The sequence below is a fragment of the Geospiza fortis genome, unplaced genomic scaffold (genome assembly GCF_000277835.1).
Source record: "Geospiza fortis unplaced genomic scaffold, GeoFor_1.0 scaffold857, whole genome shotgun sequence".
Taxonomy (NCBI): Eukaryota; Metazoa; Chordata; class Aves; order Passeriformes; family Thraupidae; genus Geospiza; species Geospiza fortis.
In genome coordinates, this window is record NW_005054595.1 from 150,372 (window position 1) to 169,867 (window position 19,496).

A 19,496-nucleotide genomic window follows, 5' to 3' on the forward strand; every position below is an offset into this window, starting at 1 on the left:
GGAGAAAACATTAGTAACTATAGCCAAATCCCATTGTCTAGACAGTAGTTTCTGCTGTATGAATTTGCTTATTTGCTTCTTTTGACACTTCTGTCTCCTGTGAATTACTGCAGTTCCTCATGCAATATCAATTTACCCCAAACCACCTTATGGATATTACCTTTATTTTCTAACTGCCACTTTTTTTTTTTTAATTAATATCTAAGTGCTAAGTTCTCATTCACAGAACTGCTTAATGCAAGCAATGTGCCATCTCTGACAGTTTGGAGCAGCTCATGGTAGCACAAGAGCTCTGACATTCACTCAGAAATTCTTCATGACCTCCCTTGAACTATGTAAATAGTTCACAAGGGTTAAGACCCCAAGGCATAAAATGAAATCTTTTTGGTGGTAAACATAAAAACTTTACTTGGAATTTCAGTAATTACTCCTTTGAAACATCGCTGTTCAAATAGTTCCCTTTCAAACAATGCATGGGATCAGGTGACAGGGGATGATGAGCACTCTCTCTATGTTTGTGCACTACCTGGTATAATGTGGCCATAGATGTGTCACCCTTCCCTCTGTAGTACTGGAGCTCCAGGGGCTTTTTATGGTTTCTGATCCTCAAGTCCTTAGCGCATGGCTCAGAATACAGTTATTTAATATCCCATTGCAACAACCAATATATTTTTTTCTTGAACTTGATAAATACTGTCCTACCTTACACAATATTTAGCAATGAAAATAATATATCTTAATAATAGTAAAAAAAAAATTGTGCACCAGCTTTTCATGCACTGAATTCTATGAGCTATGACTTGCTAGCTGAGGAGGACTGAAATGCCAGTATTCCCAGTAAGCTCCCCAGAAAGTTTGCTACAGAATCGTGATTTTACATCTGTCATCCAGATTATATAAGAAATTCCCTATTTAGAAGTATCCTGATACTTGGTGAGTTTTATTATATTTTGGAAATAGTCACATCTCTTCAAGTAGAAATCAGAATAGAATCTTAGCTCTCCACCATTCTGGGTGAATACTTCAGTCACTCTGCTACAAAGGTGGCTACAGGCACCAAAAATAAAGTGCTTGGAGCTTCTGGTAAGCTTCACTTACCAGGTGAAATTGAGGTTGGGAACATGCCCTTTATCATAATTTTGTGCTGGTGTGTCAGATATGAGCAGTATGAATCTTGTGCATCTCATTGTTAGCTGCTTGCCTTTATGAAGAGTTTCAGCTGGAGGTTCTGGCTTTGAATGCTGGGTACTGTGAGTGAACAGAGGTCTCTTTCATTTATCACCTCTGATCCTTCCATCCCTAAACCTCCACTGCACAACTGCTGTACCTACAAAAACTGCACCTGTTTTATAAGCTTCAACAGATGCTGCTTCACCTAAACAGTATCTTCACACCAACAAGCCTGCCAAGAGTAAAGCATGCTCACAGTAGGTCATGAACTATCCCTAACACTTGATCTAGTAAAAAAAACAAAACACAGCAAATCCACAAATAAAAAGGTGGTTATTTTCAGTGTAGCTATCTTGGAATAATATTTTGTTTTTACAAAATATTGCAGGAGGAGCCGTAGACAAGACGTGAGACATGGAAACCCTCTGACTCAGTGCCGAGGTTTCAACCTGAAAGGTACTGTAATTTAGAGATCCTCATGCTATATAAAGAACACATGGTTTTCCTTTATATGATTCATTGTAGCTGACATTATCAGTATGGTTTACTGGTAAAGCATAATTATTTTCCAAGTCTGAGTTTTGTTTTGATTTGGTTTTAGCACCTTTCCTTGCAAGTACATGAAACTTGAACATATATGATAAAATGATGAGATGTGCAATACATAGTTCAGCATACTTGAATTGAGAAGCTCTTGACTACAAAAAGGTGAAGTTAATTAGAGGACTTTTCTACCCCTGTTTCCCTCAGTCTTTATTAATGCCTTTTCATTCATTTAAGCTTTGGACCTCTGAATTTTTCTGAATGTTTGATCCCATACTGAGTTTTGGAGCACACCTTTGAGCAAACAGCAGGATCTAGGCTGGCCTGTCTTTTGATTTATGATTATTCCCTTATCCCTTTATATGGGGAAAAAAAACTATTCCAAATTTCTTTATGGAGTCTCTTATTTCCAGCTGTGCAACTGTTTAGTCAGCCTGACCAGGGGAGCCAAGATTTTGCCTTCCCAGCAAGCACTTTCTCTAGTTTGATGGACACCAGTCAAATATGCCCAAAGTCATAGGAGTAAACACCTATATAAAGGCAATTTAATCCTCTTGAACCCCATGCATGTCTGAGCTAGGCAGTGGCAATGTGTGCCATCAGACCAAGGGCATGCAGAGAATTGTGCTCCTTTCACCTCTATTATGAGCCTGAATTTTGAAGTGTGTTCTCATCTGTACCACCTGGTGACCAAGTAATAGAGCTGATTGTAGATGTTTTTATTGATGTTTTTCTAATCAAAGAACAATGCTTTAAGAGTGACATGTGAAAGGTTCTGTTAATAATAATTCTACTGAAATAGTCTCCACTGGTTGTTGGAAGAATCTCCTGGATCAGAAAAGACCACAGCAGTCAGTTGGGTGTAGAACCCTCTGCTTAAATGAGTCAGTATTAGGTAATTTATATGAAGCTGAAGAGCTTGAGCAAGTAATTCCAAGAGATGTTAGAGTGTTGGAGAATACACCTGAACTCTGAGAGATCCATGTTGAAGCAACTTGAGCTGAGTTGCAGGCATGCTGAGTTCCCCTGCAGGCATGTGCTGAGACCTCCCGCCCATTGTCTGTCCCAAGGGTGGGTGTCTCCTTCCATGTGGAAAATGTGAGAATGTCAACTGCCTGCATTCTAGCCTGAGGGGGAGATAATTGTTTCAACCTTGATAGTCTTGTGAAGCAAGTTTCTTGTTTTCCAGCCACTTTTGCAATGTGGATGTATTTATAGGTTTATGTATTTTAGCATCTTTGTAAAGGAAGTTTCAGTGGCAGCAGTGGGATATAGGGTAGGTAGATGGCAGTTGTTTCCCCAGGAAACAAAAAAAAAGATGAAAAGAAAGAGCAATTTAGACACTTGCAAAATATAATTTACAGCCATTTATAGCAAAATGACTGTGTTTGGGGAAAAAAGTGAAATCTACTTAAAGGACAAAAGAGCAGAGAGCCAAGCAAAGCCAAGGAATCTTCCATGCTCATAGAGAATCATAATGCTGAATCCAAGTCTTTAAACATGGAAGACCTCTAAGCACATATAAACTTAATATTTTTGGCACATTGTTATTTTTAAATAAATCATGAAGAACTAAACAATCTTGTATGTTTTTGTTTCATGTCTGTTTAATATTGTCATGTTTGTGCTAGCCCTTATAGCCATTACAGAAATGCATTTTGAATGTAAAGTATTTCCACATTATTCTCCTAAAAGTTAGAATTGGTTTTGGTACAGCTTCCTAAATGTGCTGAAGGACCAAAAACAGGCAAAGTCTTCTTCCTTCAGAAGAATGGATTTCAATTTCACATATCAGCTGATGAAAGAAACTGAAAAGAATGGGAGATAGAGTCTGAGAAAAGCCAGTCTTAGGACTGTGCAAGAACAGAATTTGATTTTAGACATGCAGACCTCTAGGTATTTGCAGTTCTCATATTATTTCAATAATTTCCATTGCTCCTTTCTCAAAAGTAAAAAGTTGTATTTCATATATGAGACAGGCTTTTAAATCTGGAGGTGCTTTGTTTTGAGGACCAAAGCAATAAGCATCCAGAAGTTCCTACTGGTGACTGCCAATTACTCATCTATGGAGACTATAAAGGGACACAAGAAGTCCAAGTGATGATATATGCACAGCACTTGCCCAGGTGTTGCTGGAGTGCTATAAATCTGTCTTTCTCTCTGTTGCTGGCCTGTCTACATATTCATCACATTTCAGGTTGAGAGCCAAGTCCCTTCCATGTGTTGGAAGAGAAGCAGAGGAGCAGGAGCCCAGCCTGCCCCCTCTCTCCTCCCTGGGATGCTGTATGCAGCTGGAGTAGATGGAGCCTTCTTTAGGGCATGATGCTTTATTTTGGTCATACAACCTTATTCTCCCAACTCATAAATGGTGAAGTGTGAAGAAATACATTAAATGCTTCATTCTCTTTTGGAGTAGTAGAGAATGAGATAATTTCACAGAAAAATATCCCTGAGCTCAGTTATCCCATCAGCAAAGTTTATCAGCCTATAGGTGTCCTAATTTCTCAGAACAGACCATGTCACTCTGAAAATTGATATTTGAAACTGAATGTGCTTCTTCACATTCCGTTTAATTTATTTGAAATTTTTTCCTAAAAAAAAATCAATTTTTTGGCCACTATCAGAATCAGGCATACTTCATTTAATCTATATTGCAAAGAGTTATGTGTTTTCTTAATCAAATCACCATTCACAGTATCCTGACCTGTTTTCTTTTTCTTGCTTTCTTTTTTTTTTTCTTTCTTTCTAGCATACAGAAACGCAGCAGAAATAGTGCAGTATGGAGTAAAAAACAACACCACCTTTCTGGAATGCACACCTAAATCTCCTCAGGCTTCTATTAAATGGCTGCTACAGAAAGACAATGACAGGAGGAAAGAGGTGAGTTATGTGAACAGGAGCTCTGGGAGGATCCTCAGTCAGCATGAGATTCCCTCCCCAGATAAAGGGAGGGAACAGTTTGTGTTTTTATCGGGCACTCTGGCTACAGTGAAGCTGGAGAATTTGTGTGGAGGCAGGACAGTGACCATCATTTATTCATATGAATAAGAGCAGACTCAGTACAGCTGAGACTTCATCCTCAGCCCCACAGATTTCTGTCAGATCAGAACAGCTACAGAAAATTAACGAATCTTTGCTTCACACCTTACTGATTGCAACCTGAAGGTTTGCAGCACTCAGAACTTCTTATTGATCTAAGGAAATAGGCATAAAAGCAAGAACTTGTATAAAGTTCAGGAAGAAGTCAGCATGCAGTAGGTCCTCTGTGCTATTGAAGAGATAAAAGGCAAAAGTGGGAGAAATGTGAAAGGTTTCTTTAGCAAGAAACTAGTCCAGGCTAAGAACACGTATTGACAAAAGCATTTCCTCACCATGGTGCAATCACATTTTCCATTACTGCACTCTCTAAGGCTCTCGAGTTTCAGCACTGTAATATACAGTATGATTGTTTATGAGGAATGTTCCTTCCTTAAGTAATATAAAAGGGGAAAAATCCATTGCAAATCCAAGTCACTTACTATATGAATAAAAAGAAACATCTTTCAAAAGGAACTTTTAAGTAATGTGGTGTCTGTTGATAGGTTATAAATACTGTGAAGTATTATTCTCCTATCAGACCATTTTACAAAAACAGAGGGGAATTACAAATGTCTTGCTGAGTTTTCTAACTATTCAAAGCCATGTCCTGGCAATAGGTGCCATTCCTTAACCCATTGCTTCAGTAGAACATCTCCCTTTTTTTGTTCTTATGTTCAGTAAATATATTAGAATCAATGCAGTTTCATGGTACCACAGGCTGAATAAAGCAATCAAAGTGTTAATTAGTTTTCAAGGTCTCAGATGTCTGGAAATCTTCCACAATGTCTACAAAAGTTTACAATAGCAGAATACTATAATAAGTAAATTAGTTCCCAAGAGAACCAAGTATAATGCAAAGTACAGTAGCAAAATAGAAAAACCTTTCAGAAAAATACCAGCAGTGGTTTCCTTTCATAATGGATTGAACTAGCAATTTTTACTTCATACTGATATGCAAAGGGACATCTGCACATGCACTTATAATTGGATGATAACAAGCTCTGGTAACTTGCTTCTTTCAGATGATGTGACCATCTCCTGGCACAGTGCATAGTCTAAGCCAGAAAGGAAATAGGAGAGTACCTGTGCTCTTAGTTAACATTGAGCCAAGTCCCACTTGAGACCACTGTGGTGATAATTTTTATAGGCTACAGAGTCAAGATATTTATTGAGAAGCCACCTTGAGTTCAATGCCAAATTAGCCTCTCTGGTCCTGCACCTTTTTTCCACTGAGTCTCAGCAGCATTCTCAGCATTCTCTTGATGCTGAAAGAGACATTCTCAGGAGTGCAACAGGGCAAATAAAAGTTCATTTCTTCAACTCTACTGTTCAAACATTATGAAAACTTCTATTTCATGTGGTTTCCAGATTTTCATCTTTGTCTACATCCTGATCAGATTTATTCTAACATAAGAAATAAAATTATTTAAGTAATTTTCTTTAGCAACACTTGCATTCTTTGAGGTATGCTCTCTTCTAAAGGTGGTCTCTTGAAGATAATTTTATAAAAATATAGTAACTTTAAGAAAGTGAAGTGAAGCTTACCAGAAACTCCAATACTCTGTTGTTCCATAACCTTCCCTTAAAGGCTCCTTCTGCCTTTTTGCCCTCCAGGTGAAGCTGAACGAGAGGATCATAGCTACTGAGCACGGGCTCCTGATTCGCTCTGTGCAGGACAGCGACCGCGGGCTCTACCACTGCATCGCAACAGAGAACAACTTCAAGCAGACCTTGGCAAAGATCAATTTCAAAGTGCTGGATTCAGAGATGGTGGCTGTCATGACTGACAAGTGGTCCCCTTGGACCTGGGCCAGCTCGGTGCGAGCGCTGCAGTTCCACCCCAAGGACTTTGTGGGGGCTTTCAGCCACTCTGAGATGCAGATGATCAACCAGTACTGCAAAGACAGCAGGCAGGCAGGGCAGCACAGGGAAGAATCCCAGAAGATGAGAGGGGACTACAGCAAACTAAAGGCCCTTATCAATAGCAGAAAAAGTAGAAACAGAAGGAATCAATTACCTGGATCCTAATTTTATTTTATAGTAATAGATATTTTTGTCCTCAATGTAGGGGGCTTATATTTGTCTATTGTGAACAAATTCGTGCAAATCTGATAAAAAATTAAATGAAAATCCAGCAAGACACGTAAAAGATCTGTCTCCCAATTAAATGCAGTGTAACGTAAGAAAATAACTCAGAGCATTTTCTTTCCTAGGTACTTAGTGATTCAAGCCTGGGCTTTGTCCTAGAGCAGCACTGGGTATTCATCTTAAACCAGATTCACCTTTAACATCTCAGTATTTAATTACAGCTGAATAGAATTTTTTACAAAATCAGTGCGTTGTCTTGCAACTGTGGACCTGCACCGAGACTGGTGGTGAAAGAATCTGGGTTAAGATGAATACTTAGAGTAGGATGGTACTAAGATTTCCTTGCACTGTGTTTAAGAACATGAGTTTCTTCTTGTTTACTGCTCAATATTGGGTTTACAGCTTTCACTCATCGATCAAATCATGTAAATGCATGCAGCTAGGAAGCAAGTAAAGTGTAGTAGAAATGTTTCATTTGCTCAGAGGTCAAATGAAGGAACAAACAGAAGAAAAACAAAGAATTTATACTTTATCAGAGTAAGCACTGATTATTGTGCATAGTATGAGTTGTAATAAATTAATGAGTTCTGGAATGTAACTTAAAATATCTCTGCTCATATTGATTTTTATTAAAATAGGGAGTCCTATAACGCTACATAGCTTTATAAGTGGCACAAAGGTAACATGAGAATGTTCATTATACATACAATTTTGAAAAACACCTAAGTGACTTAGGTATTTTAGCTACTTTTCAAAGGATTACACTCCAATTTCTTTTCAAAGGACAGAATGTAGATATACCACATAGTGCTTGTTCAGAAACAAAAAATACAGATTCTCTTTATTCTGTTCTATGATTAAATTGGAGCTGGTCTGCAATGTGGAAACAAGTCATAAGTGTCTTTAAAATTTTTAAAACACTATTTTTTCAACTGTTTTCTCAAAGTTGCAAGTATTTTAACTAGAATTTTCTAATTAAACCATTCCCATTTTCCAGTTTTTGTACCCTTATTCTCTTCCATGTTATTTTCCCAATTTGCTTCTATTTTCAGTTCTCTGCTAAAAAGCAGATCAGGAAAAGAAAAAAAAAAGGAATGAGGGAAAAATAAAACTGAAAAATGGGTTTAGGTCAAAAACCAAAAACTATAACTTGAGAGGCATTTTCAAACAGAAGTCTTTTGTTTAAGAAGCAGCTGTCAGGTCTAATGAAGCAAGTTTTGTTGAAAATTGGGTGAGTGTACACCAAGTCATCCTAGGAAAAGCAATCACTTTTTTTTTTTGAGCAATTCAAATGCCATGAACAGGGACAGATCATCAATGCTTTTACTATGTAAGAGTGTTCTGGAAGCCACTGAGTCTGTTCAAAACAGTAACAGTGATTAAAAATGTATGGGTACCCTAGAAAAATCACAATTATTTACGTCATTATACAAAAATATAAACTGATGTTCAGCTCAAATCTGAGTTGTTAAGTTATAATTCTACTTCTATTAGGATACTCTGGGAGTAATTCTGCAGGGCATGGGGAAACACTTCTGGGTTTGTGCCTGTGTGAATTCAGTTTAATGCAATGGAGGTAATACTGCTGTTTATCTGCCATTAGCTGGATTGTCACTTTATCACCACCTCATGAAGGACAGCTGGGAAATGAGCCCTGATCACACCATTTAAACAGTCTCTAAATCCCTTTGATGCTGGTGGGATCTCTTTGAATTTAATTTGTGTGCTGACTGCTAGCATGGCAGTGCCAGCCTGCTCACATATTGCCATCTAGCTAAGTGCTCTCCTTACTCAAGGCCACAATGTGGATTTCTGCAATATTTAGACATTAATAACCAAGGTCCTTCTTATGGAAATCATCAGGAAACTTTCTCTGACCTCCATGAGATTGAATTTGGCCCCAAGAGCTAGCAAAGTAGGTTCTGGAAGAATCTGCGTTTTTTTGTTTTTTGGGGTTTTGTTTTTGGTAGGATGGTTTGTTTGTTTGGTTGGGGTTTTTTTCTTTTTTTTTCCCTGAATATGACTGACTTCTGAGGTATGTAAGTGACAAACCAAAAATCAAGTGCCATGGTATAGAACTACCTCCTGGAATGACACTAGTGCCTATTCTCTGTGTGCTGCCATGCTCTTCCTATCTCCCCAGCACATTCACTGCAGAGTTAGTGTCATACTAATGTCTGTTGTGAGGATCAGAATTGCTTCCAGATGGAATACAGTGATTAATAGGTATTTCAGGGTATAAATTGCCCTTTAAGTGGTTAGGTACAGTGATATTTTAATAGGCTCCCATTAAATAGGCCCCCATTAGGCCTCAGAAATTACAGTTACACTGTTTTCTAATAGAATATTGGCAATGAGGGATTCCATTAACACAATCAGCATAGCTCAGAGTTTCATGTGATTCTAAAATAATATTTGTAAAGCTGCTTCATATACCATTATTATGGTATGACTGTTTAAGGGATTATACTTAAACTAACATTTTTCCTGCTGCATGAGAACTCCAGTATATAAATATAATAAGCTTCTGTCAGTGCATAACTGGTCCAAGCTTCCATGCTTTAGGAGCCTTCCTGCATGTATAGAGAAGTCAGGAACCAGATGCTCAGCTGCTGTAACTTCCCTGTTATCCTTACAGCTACTGGGGTTGATACCAGCTGAGTGTTTGGCCTTAAATGTACAGAATAGACAAACTGCAATTTTTGTTTAAAGTAGCCCCTCTACTGTAGGTAACACCAAAACTTAAGACTGTAATATTATTTGTGCTATTTAATACTTCCTATTTGGAGGATTTCTAAATAATGTATATAATTTTATTCCTTAAAAAAATGCAAAAGCAAAATGACTTCTAGGCATAACTTCACCAAATGTAAAGATATGTTCTCTGCCAAGAACTTCACTGTGTACTGGTATTTTTTTTGCCTTTTTATTTTGTGTAGTTTGTAAAGTTTGCTGAAATTTTGACCTAACAATGTGTTCTTTGCAATTGTTGTTACTGTAGATATGTGTGTTTTATTAAGAGAATCTTGGTTTTAAAATTGTAGGTATGTGTATAAGTTCCTAGCATGATGAAACTGTCATGACAGTGAATATGCATCATATAGTGTGTAAGAAAGAACAAAATGTAGTTTAACATAGTGCTATTTAATTGAATATCTAAAATGCCCAACAAAATAAAGTGTGTTGCAACATTTAAAAATTTGTTGGTTCCCCATTATGGATGTGGATTAAAAAAAGGAACTTATTTTTTTATTATTATTAGGAACCTGAAAAGCAATTCCCTAGATTTTCCAAATAAGTTCAAGAAAATATTTGGAGCATCAGGTATTGTAGCTGATCAGTTCCCAGCCCTGCTCTGGACTGAAGCCCCAGTCGCAGAGATAACAAGGAATTCATGAGGAGTCAGAGATTAATTATTTCAGAGATTATCCCATATAAGCATTTTGCATAAAAGCAGGTTACTTTAATTCATTGTTTAAAAAGAGAAGAAAAAAAATTGTTTTCTCCTAGGACTATAAAGTAAATCAGAAATGTCTGACTAAAAGAGGGGAGTGAAGTGTAAATGTTTTTTCTTTTATTAAACTGAGGAGGGAATAAAACCCATGCAGTCTGTGAAATCCTGATTCTTTCAGCTGAGACTCCTAGCATTCTCCAGGCATCTCTGCAGGGAGGACAGACTACTGGGGCTGCACCACAAGAGTCACAGCCCTCTCCCAGTTTCCTAGCTTGTACTTGGAGTGAAATAACCTGCCTGACACCTACAGTATGCTCCTTTTTCCTGCAGTTACTATCTGAGCAGTGTTATTACTGCTCTTCTTACTGGCTGTTTATCCAGATGGGTTTTAACAAGGAAGCATAGGTCCTCATCAGTTCCTTAGGATAATAATTGAAAATTAAAAGTCACAAATACTGACCTTCACAACAAGGTTCTGGATTGTTAAACCTGAATTTTGATTTCCCAGATAGATAGGTTGCTGCAAGGGTTTATGAGGTGTGAGTGGATAAGATGACCTCACTCCAGGATTTCTGTACTGGCTGTTTCCTAGATGTTCTGATATTGGATAGTTACCTGTTCAGCACTCAGACCAGTCTGGGTCAGAAGCTGAGTTTTCAAGCACTCCCAGATGCTGTAGGAACTGTTTGGATAAGTCTCTAAAACAGATGGACATTTACATAGTTTTACACTCTGAGAAGGCTTTCCCAGGTGTGATCTTCTGTCCATCCTGCTCAGTTGCCTTTTGCTGATCTTCTTCCCTGACTCTTTTTTGCCCTCTCCTGAAGGGTTCAGCACTTAAGCTTTTGATTCCTTGGCTCCAAGCCCTGGCAAAACAAGACCTGGGAGTTCTCTGGATTTCAGATGTGAGAGCTCTAGAGGTCTAACACTTCTCCCTTGACTTTAAAATGTCTGTTAGATCACTTTTCCTCCTCCATTGGGAGCTACTGCTTTTTCTAATGTCTCTCTTCTGGTGGCAACAAGGTTTCCCTTTGAGTAAGTGCAGGATGCAGAACTCAAGCACTTTCTCACAAGACTGAGCAGTGTCAAGCACAGCCTCCTCCAGGCAGACACAGAAGCCCAGAGGTGACCAGTGAAAAATGTTGCCTGCACAGGAGGGGCTGCCAACATTGGTGTGGCTCCCAATGCTGCCAGATTATTGTTGCCTCTGGAATTAAGTGTTACCTCCAGAATGAAGTCAGCAGATGTAATTCTGTTGTGCAGGCCATAAAAAACCAGGTTGTGGCATTGTGGCTTTTGCCTGAAGCAATGGAATAGGTCTCAGGGAACCAGTGCTTCTTTATCCTTTGCCCTGAGCCCTTCTCATGCACCCCCAGTGAGTTCCTGTGCTGTGAGCCCAAGTACAACCACACACAGACACTTAACCAGAGTAGGTCCCAGATATACATGCATGCACACACCTACCTGCATACAGAGGAGCTTTGCTTTCCGTGCAGTATTTACCTTTCTTTAACATTAATATGTGTCCTCTTCTGTTTCCACATGTGCAGAATCAGTCCTCACAGTCCCAAGACATCAACAGCTTGTAGGTATTGCCATTACCATCTCTGAGAGCATTTTAAAGACAAGTAATTAGTCAACAAAAGCTCTTCTATTCACTCTCTTTTCCAACTTACCTTGTTCTGTACCATCTCAACAAAAACCTCCTTTTAGCATCAGGAGACTAGCACAGTGTAAGTAATAAAAAATATGCTGTCATTTAACATGTCTAATCTAAACTAAAGACTGAGATTTAGAGATGCTTTGGCATTCTGAACACACCAAGAAGCAAATTCAACACAGCTGGCTCAGCAGTCAACAAATAATTACTCTACAGTGATAGACTGTCCTATATCCCACGATTCATTATTGAATTCCATATACAGCTTGACAAAGCAAACAGCATTTGTGTATTCTTAGCACTCTATCAGCTTCATCATTCCTGATTTGAATGCCTGATAAACAAACAGCCTCATATGCTGGCCTTATAAATGAACCTGAATGTTTGCTGAGCTCCACATTCAAGACAGTTTAGGCAAAGGGATTTCAACATATCCAACATTTTATAGAGCCATATATTTTTTTCTAAAGGATTTTAGGAACAAAAAAGCCAAATTAAAAAATGGTCATTATTGTTGTCTGTGGTAAATGAGAGTTGATAAAAAGGATTGTTTTCTAGCTTGTACAGCAACATGCAGTGTGAGGAAGGAGTAAGAAAAATGTATTGCTTAACCTTGAGTTCACCACCCTTTGGATAGTTGCTGTTCCTTGGCTCTTTGCAGTAGTCCTTTTTCCAGTATCTGCTCTCCCTGTCTGCATTTCAAGGCCCCTAAGAGCCATGCAGTTTTTACTTTTTTTCAAGCTGACAACTTAGGACATGATGTCCAGGGCTTCCTTTCAGGCTTTTTGTACAATAAAACCTCAGTAAAAGCTGTATTATATACAGTTTGGCCTACGATATCTGCCTAAGAAATTTCATTATTTGATTCAATATTTGGAAAAAAAACTTGTAAGATTTGTAAGGCTTTGCTGAAAATGGCACAGAGAGAAGGAGAAGACCCCAGAAACAAACAGAGCAATGGAACATACCATGGTTCTTACAGGAACACTGTGAACTATTCCTCACGGCTGCATGCTGTTATATGATGGACAAATATTATTTTTACATTAGCCTTGAAAGCCCAATTTTCCCATAGGTTAAAGCTCACCAAGACTAAGGTTCTTTCACTGCTCACAATGAGATTCTGGTTGAGACCTTTGAAGAGCTTTTATGCCCCCCTTAATTTTGGTTAAAAATTAAGCCATTTCCTCCTTAAAAGCTCTTCTTCCTCAAGGGTTCTATTCCTCCTTCTCTCTATGGACTCTTCTTTTTTCCTTTTCCTTTCCTCAGCTAAACTCATGCTAATAGTCCCACTTTAATTTAACTCTTTTTATTATAACCCTTTTTCGCACCAATACTCTGAAATATATTACCTTTTATAATCTTCAAAAGATGCTGCACTTTATTTGTTTCATCAAGTTTTTTTGCTGTGTAATGTCAGCAAATAAAATATAAAAAGTATGAAACCCCTCCAAGGTGTTTGTAGCCTTTGAGCTTAAGAAGAAAGATTGGAACTAAACTACTAGCTACATGTATATGTTCACACTCAAGAAACATTAAAATAATATTTTGTTCTGTTATTTTCAGCACTACATTCAGATTGCAGAGTGTTCTTTATTCCATACTTGATACTAAAAGTATCCTAGCTAGGACTTTGTTTTGGGGAACTTGAGATATAGTTATAGATTTAAAATATCAATAGATTATATTATACAGATCTATTTGTCAGACTGTCAGTATTAAACACCTTCAGTTAAATTACCTGTAGGAGAAATTATCTTGTAATCAGGTTTATAATGAAAATAATTAGTCCAAGCTATCCAAACCAGTGAGCACAAAAAATTGTCCCTAAGACTGTGTTCTTTGGAGGAGTAAAAGCTTTTGCCACAGAAGAGGAAGATCACTTTTATTATTACAGCAACAAATCCAGGTGCCTCCTTCACATATATGGGACAATAAGGAGCTTACAATCTTCTTCCCTCCGCAAGTTTTTTAAAGATTAGAAAGATTAATGATATTTACCCATAAATGGGCTTTTCCTATGCATGGATTTATCCTGTGCTGTGCCTTCCAGCTAGAGATGTCTGAGCTATGAGGAAATGGTTAAAGCAGAGAATACCATGCATGCTGAGCTATCCAGGGCTCCAGAAGTAAGGAATAACGTTTGGTGCCATTTGGTAACCACCTGGCCCTCTGGAGAAAGCTGGCCATCCCCCTCCCTGCAGAGGTGTGGTGCAGTACACAGGCCAAATGGAGTTAGAGACAGTTAATTTTCTAGTGTTGCTGGAGCCCAGCTAGGGATTAACAAAGAAAGAATTGCCTTGCCAGTTTATTCGTTCCTGTCAAGAAGGCAAGCTGTTATTTTGAAAGGAGCTAACGACACGATGGCGAAAACCATATAAGCTGAACAGAAACTTCCCCTGTATCCTCCAGCCAACTGTAAATTCAGCCAGCAGAAATCTTGGAAATGGTACAAGCTTTCCTGCTTTGAGAGCACTCAGGTTGAGGTGCCAAGAATAAATCTCCCTCTGAGGGAAACCTCTGAAGTAACTGCTGTTGACTGAGCTGTTCCTGGCTGTGAAGGCAGAGCTGAGTGTGGCAGACAGTGTCATGCCATGCCAGATGATGCATCCCCCCGGCTCTATTTACACCAAATTTTGCCTTACTTGTCAGTGTGGGAAGAGAAGGAAATGCTGCAGTTCCCCTTCCTTTGCCTCAGACTGGCAGCTCTGGGCCTCTCCTTCCATTTATTCCAGCTACTCTGTGCTGTCCCAGAAAGCTGAGACAATCATAAACACCATTTAACTGGTTGATTAAGTCAATTCGCGGCTGCTTTTCATCACCAGAATTTTGCAAAGAAACCATTGGGCCCAGGCCATTATTTTGAGTCCCTCCATGAGGACAGAGCACCAAGTTGCACAAAGACAGAGTTGGGTCATGCCAGCATCCCAAAGAAGGGCACGTGCAGCAAGCAGGAACTCTGACTTGCAAGTAATTCTTGGCAGTGACCTTTTTTCAGATGTGAGATGGGAGAATAGTTTCTTAAATGTTTACAGCATGCTGCACACTTGTATTTCTCTAAACAAGGTGCAATATACTTTCAGCTTGAAATTTAGATACTGGAAAAAAAGCAGAAAATATATAATTCATGAAAGAACCAGAATATAAGTCAAGGCAGTTCGTGCTAAAATACCTGGAGTCTTAAGCAATGTCATAAACTCCTTGGCTAATGCATTCATAATCTAGCAATCCCTATCCACAGATCCTAGGAAAGATCCAGCAAACATTTCCTTGAAGACTTATTAAATTGCAGCCCAGTCCAGTGCAGTCCCTTTCTCAGTTCCTTAAGCCAGGCTCCTAGTGAAGACTCCTACTGACATTACTCAGCCTGGATGAGTGAGGGCTGAACAAGGCCTGTGGGATTTTGCTTTCTAAGAACCATGCTCACTCTCCTTTTCCTGTGTCCAGGGTCTTCTGAATTGGAAATCTTTCTCACCACCTGGTCAAGGGTGATCTATAAATTCTCTTCATAAATTCATTCGAAATCACTGAGAAGAACATTTATTTTCTATGTTATTTATTTTAGGTTACTATGGTCATAGTTACCATACACAAATTTAGATTATTGCAAACACACAGTAATGAGAAAATGTTCAGTATACATGGGGGAAAAAAAGAGAAAAATGGTCTCAGTAACATTAAGAAAAAAATCAAACCCCCAAAATTAAAATTAAATTATCTCCTAAACATTCTGGCATTATATAGAAATTAAAATGCACTCTGATACTGATTTTATTTAACAAATCTGTCATAACTGCAATAACTTTAGTCCTCTCCATCATCTCCACACCCAAAGCCCTGGATTATTTCCTGTCCTCTGGGTGATTAGTAAGGTTGCTAAACAGTTTCTTCACGGGATGTTCTCCCTTCTAGGAAGAACCATGTTATTTCAGGAGTGAATTCAGTCCTAAACCAAATGGATTCATACGGATGAATTTGTAACCCCAGCTGTCCTGTGACTGTGCTGTTTAGTCCATCAGCTCCAGCAACACCAGTACTGCCAGTCAGATGAATTGTGGCAGTTGGGACCTGTTTGCTGCCTTGAAGTTGCCTTTAAATCTGGCTAGATGGTGCTAGAACACGCTGCATTACATTAACGAGCATATGGCTCACATTCCTCTTACTGCTGATCAGAGACTGCTTAAAACTTGGGTTTACAATGTGCCTCCACACTTAAAAATTGTAAAACGAGCCAGTTCTACAGTTCAGTCCTGGACTAGAAACTATTAACAGTGCACTGCTAACTAAACAGTGTTTTGATTTTAAGGATGAAATTTTTTGAAACGTAAATTTAAAAATCCCTTCCATTGCCATAGGTAACAGCTGCTTGGCCACATAACAGGGCTTTGTACCTCTGAAGTTTGTCTTCCTAATAAAGGAATTTCTACCACTTGTGCAGCTTAATTTTTCTTTCTGCCACAAATCTTGACCCTTGATCTCTCTAACTGTCTTTGCAGGGTGGTTCTGTGTTTTTCTTTGCTTGTTTGCCTGTAACTCACTTGGGTCCATATGTAATTTAATTAATATGGCAAAGCTGCAGACACAGTTGAGCATAGCCTGAATTTATATTTTCATTTGGCTGGTCAGAAAATTGGTTGCAATTCAAAAGGAGTATGTCATTCCAGATCTCACACTCAGGTCTGTGGACAGCTACACACACATAGCAACAGCTAAAATGAAAATGCAAGTCTCAAAAGACATTTAACCTCCAATATTTTCAGCTTCTCTTATCACCACTGACCCCACATTGCATACTGGCCTTTCCACAAAGATAAAAAATGGGTTCAAGCTGATGAAAAAGGAGTTATAGCAAATAAACACAGTGTATATATCTATACAGTCCTCATATTCTGCTTGTAAGCAAACAACTGTTGCTACTTAATAACTGGCTTTGGCAGGATGATTTGGACTTGCTGGCGTGTGCTAGCTGAGTGCTGTAAAGCCTGCAGGAGCATCCTACCCCTGCCCAGTGATTTCCAGGCACATGAGCAAGCTGACCACAGCTCAGCCACTGCCCTGGATGTAGCTCCAGGTTTGTAAAACAGCAGCAGGTTCCTTTTCACCTCCAGTTTTAAATCTGAATTTGCAAGAGATCTTTTTTGCAACCCATGTACTGGAGAAAACACACGGAAAAAGAAGATAACTGACACAGAGAAAACACTTTTCTGTTAAGGTAATATTGATACAGCTGTTTATTGCCCAGCACACTGAGGGAAACAATACCTCAGTGAGGTCAAAGGGCTTTCAAATAAACATTAACACACTTTCTGCAGGAGTAAGTTTCAAATTATTGCAGAAGGATGTGTCACATGAATTCAGATCTCATTGATTCATTCATTCAGGATTTGCTGCTGTCAGTCCTCCTTCCTGAGCAAGAGGTGTTGAGCAAGTCTCAGGCCACAGCACTGGGCTGCTCTGTGCAGCATGAACCAGGAGAAAGCTCTGGGCTGGATTTCTGTGCAATCAGAACAAGAGGGAGGTTTAAATGTTCAAAGAAAACAGAGTGTTGGTTTGTCTGTCAGGTGACAGTCCAGAACAATTTTCTACTGAGGCTTGTGAGGTTTCTTTTTTCCTTTTTTTTCCATCCAAAGCCAAACAACGGCAGCATGAGATACTTAGATACCCCTCTCAAGATGCACCAGGAGAGCTAATCCCAAACTGGCTGAGAGAAGCAAATAAAATCTCTTCTGCCTGGGCAGCAATTGGCATTTGACTTAGGCCGTGACCTGTGATTGAAATGGGAGGAAGAGAAGATTCTTCCTCTGGATGTGTTCATCTGGGCTTGCTTGTACATAATCTGAGAACAGCTGGAGATTCATACTTTTTAATCAGAATAATACCTGCTGTGGAAAGCCTCAAAACTTCTAAGAACTTAGGTGACTGCTGTGTTCTCCTGTGGGCAGATGATACTAATCTGATTGTGGCCAGAAAGTAGGTCAAGTGGGAGCTTTGATTTAGGCACCCAGACAGGGAGATGCGACACATTGAAGAGACAGCTCTCCTGAAGACAGGTCCCATGATCAACGCAAAAGATTAATTCCAAGATAAAACCCAAAACTTTCTCTCTAGCGCTGGGCAGCCCTAAACTCAGCAAATATTGTGAATGGAGCTACTTCTTTCATATTGCGCTGTGACAGTGCCAGGCCAGGCCTCTGCTCTTGGCCCTGGTCAGATGACACAAGTGATGGGCTCCTTCTGGGTCAGCACGGCAGGCAAGCAGCAGCAGTCACAGGGCAGGACAGCTGAAAATCTGCAGCAATAACTGAGTTGCTTAGCAGATAACACCTGAATGCTCACTGACCTCTCTGTTGCTGGGGATCTGCTCCCAGTAGCTGCTTCCTCCACCTTATCCAGCTTCCAGACCACTGCAACAGAAGGGATACACAAACTTAATGTTCTTTCTGAAAAGAAACTCAGACTACCCAGCACACCTCTGTGACCACAGCACCTGATCAAACTTGATTTTAAATTACATAATTTAATTGTAGGAAGTGGCCTTTGGCCTTATGCCACTGCTTTTAAAAGAATTGCTTCAGCTCCAGTCATTATATTTATGCATGAACCACCCACTTTGATATGGAAATTGTTGCAGCCCAAGGGGATTTCATTAAGTAATTAGGGAGGAGAGCATATAATGTCATTTGCTGTAACTGGATCTACAGAGTCAATCAATAAGTGACCATATGTGCATGAGCCTGGAGCATTTCAATACCCTTAGCACCCTTGTGAAAAAGAAAAACAATGCAAGAGGGATCTCCTTTATCTGTGACACAATCTTGCAGTATAGGGCGTATTTTCATTGCTTAAAAGAATTGCACGAGCCATGCTGTCATATCAAACTGCACAAATCAGCCAGATTTATTGTCTGCCTGGAAATGCTCTGCAAGCAAAGAGCTTTGTGGTTCCAAGTCCAAGGCTTGACAAGCACTGTAAGAATAAAACCTGCTTTCTATCAGAGCTTTCAGAATCAGACCATGTTTTGCATTTATATTCCAAGTTTGCTACTCTTAAAGGTCAGTTTTGTTCTTGAGTCTGAAAGAAATTCATGTTATTAAGTGCTAATGCAGCTGTAAATACAGCTTTCTAGCTTTTTTTTTTTAATCATTATTTGTTCTCCTGTTCTGTTGGCTAAAACCTTAGACAGCTGGTGTTTGCTAGATCGCATTCTTAGGGTGAAGAGTTTGTCCTACACACACAGAATGTGTTCATTCCTCAGGAATCAAGTGACCACACCAGAGCTAAACAATGCATAAAGCTTACAATTTATTCTGGACTATGATTTCTCCAGATGCTTAAAGCTGGTACATTTATTAACTTTTAACTACAAACCACTGATTTTCAGTAGAAAAATACATAAAAGAAAGAGCAAAATCTTTTACTGGGAGTCATTACTTGGAACTTTGCCAAATTCTTGCTGTTTCTCATTTGCAGCAAAATCTCTGGACATAGAAACAAGACAGAGTG

General features: G+C 39.1%; 1 protein-coding gene across 1 annotated transcript in view; it reads left to right on the forward strand.

The window, feature by feature from the left end:
• SEMA3C (semaphorin 3C) overlaps positions 1 to 10,078 on the forward strand; it is a 117,821-nt gene extending 107,743 nt beyond the window's left edge. Inside the window, exons 16-18 of the mRNA XM_005430040.3 lie at positions 1,559 to 1,626; positions 4,463 to 4,593; positions 6,406 to 10,078. Of these exons, the coding sequence (XP_005430097.1) occupies positions 1,559 to 1,626; positions 4,463 to 4,593; positions 6,406 to 6,819 (613 nt within the window). The 3' untranslated portion in view covers positions 6,820 to 10,078. The remainder of the gene's footprint in view (positions 1 to 1,558; positions 1,627 to 4,462; positions 4,594 to 6,405) is intronic.
• Positions 10,079 to 19,496: the final 9,418 nt, after the last annotated feature.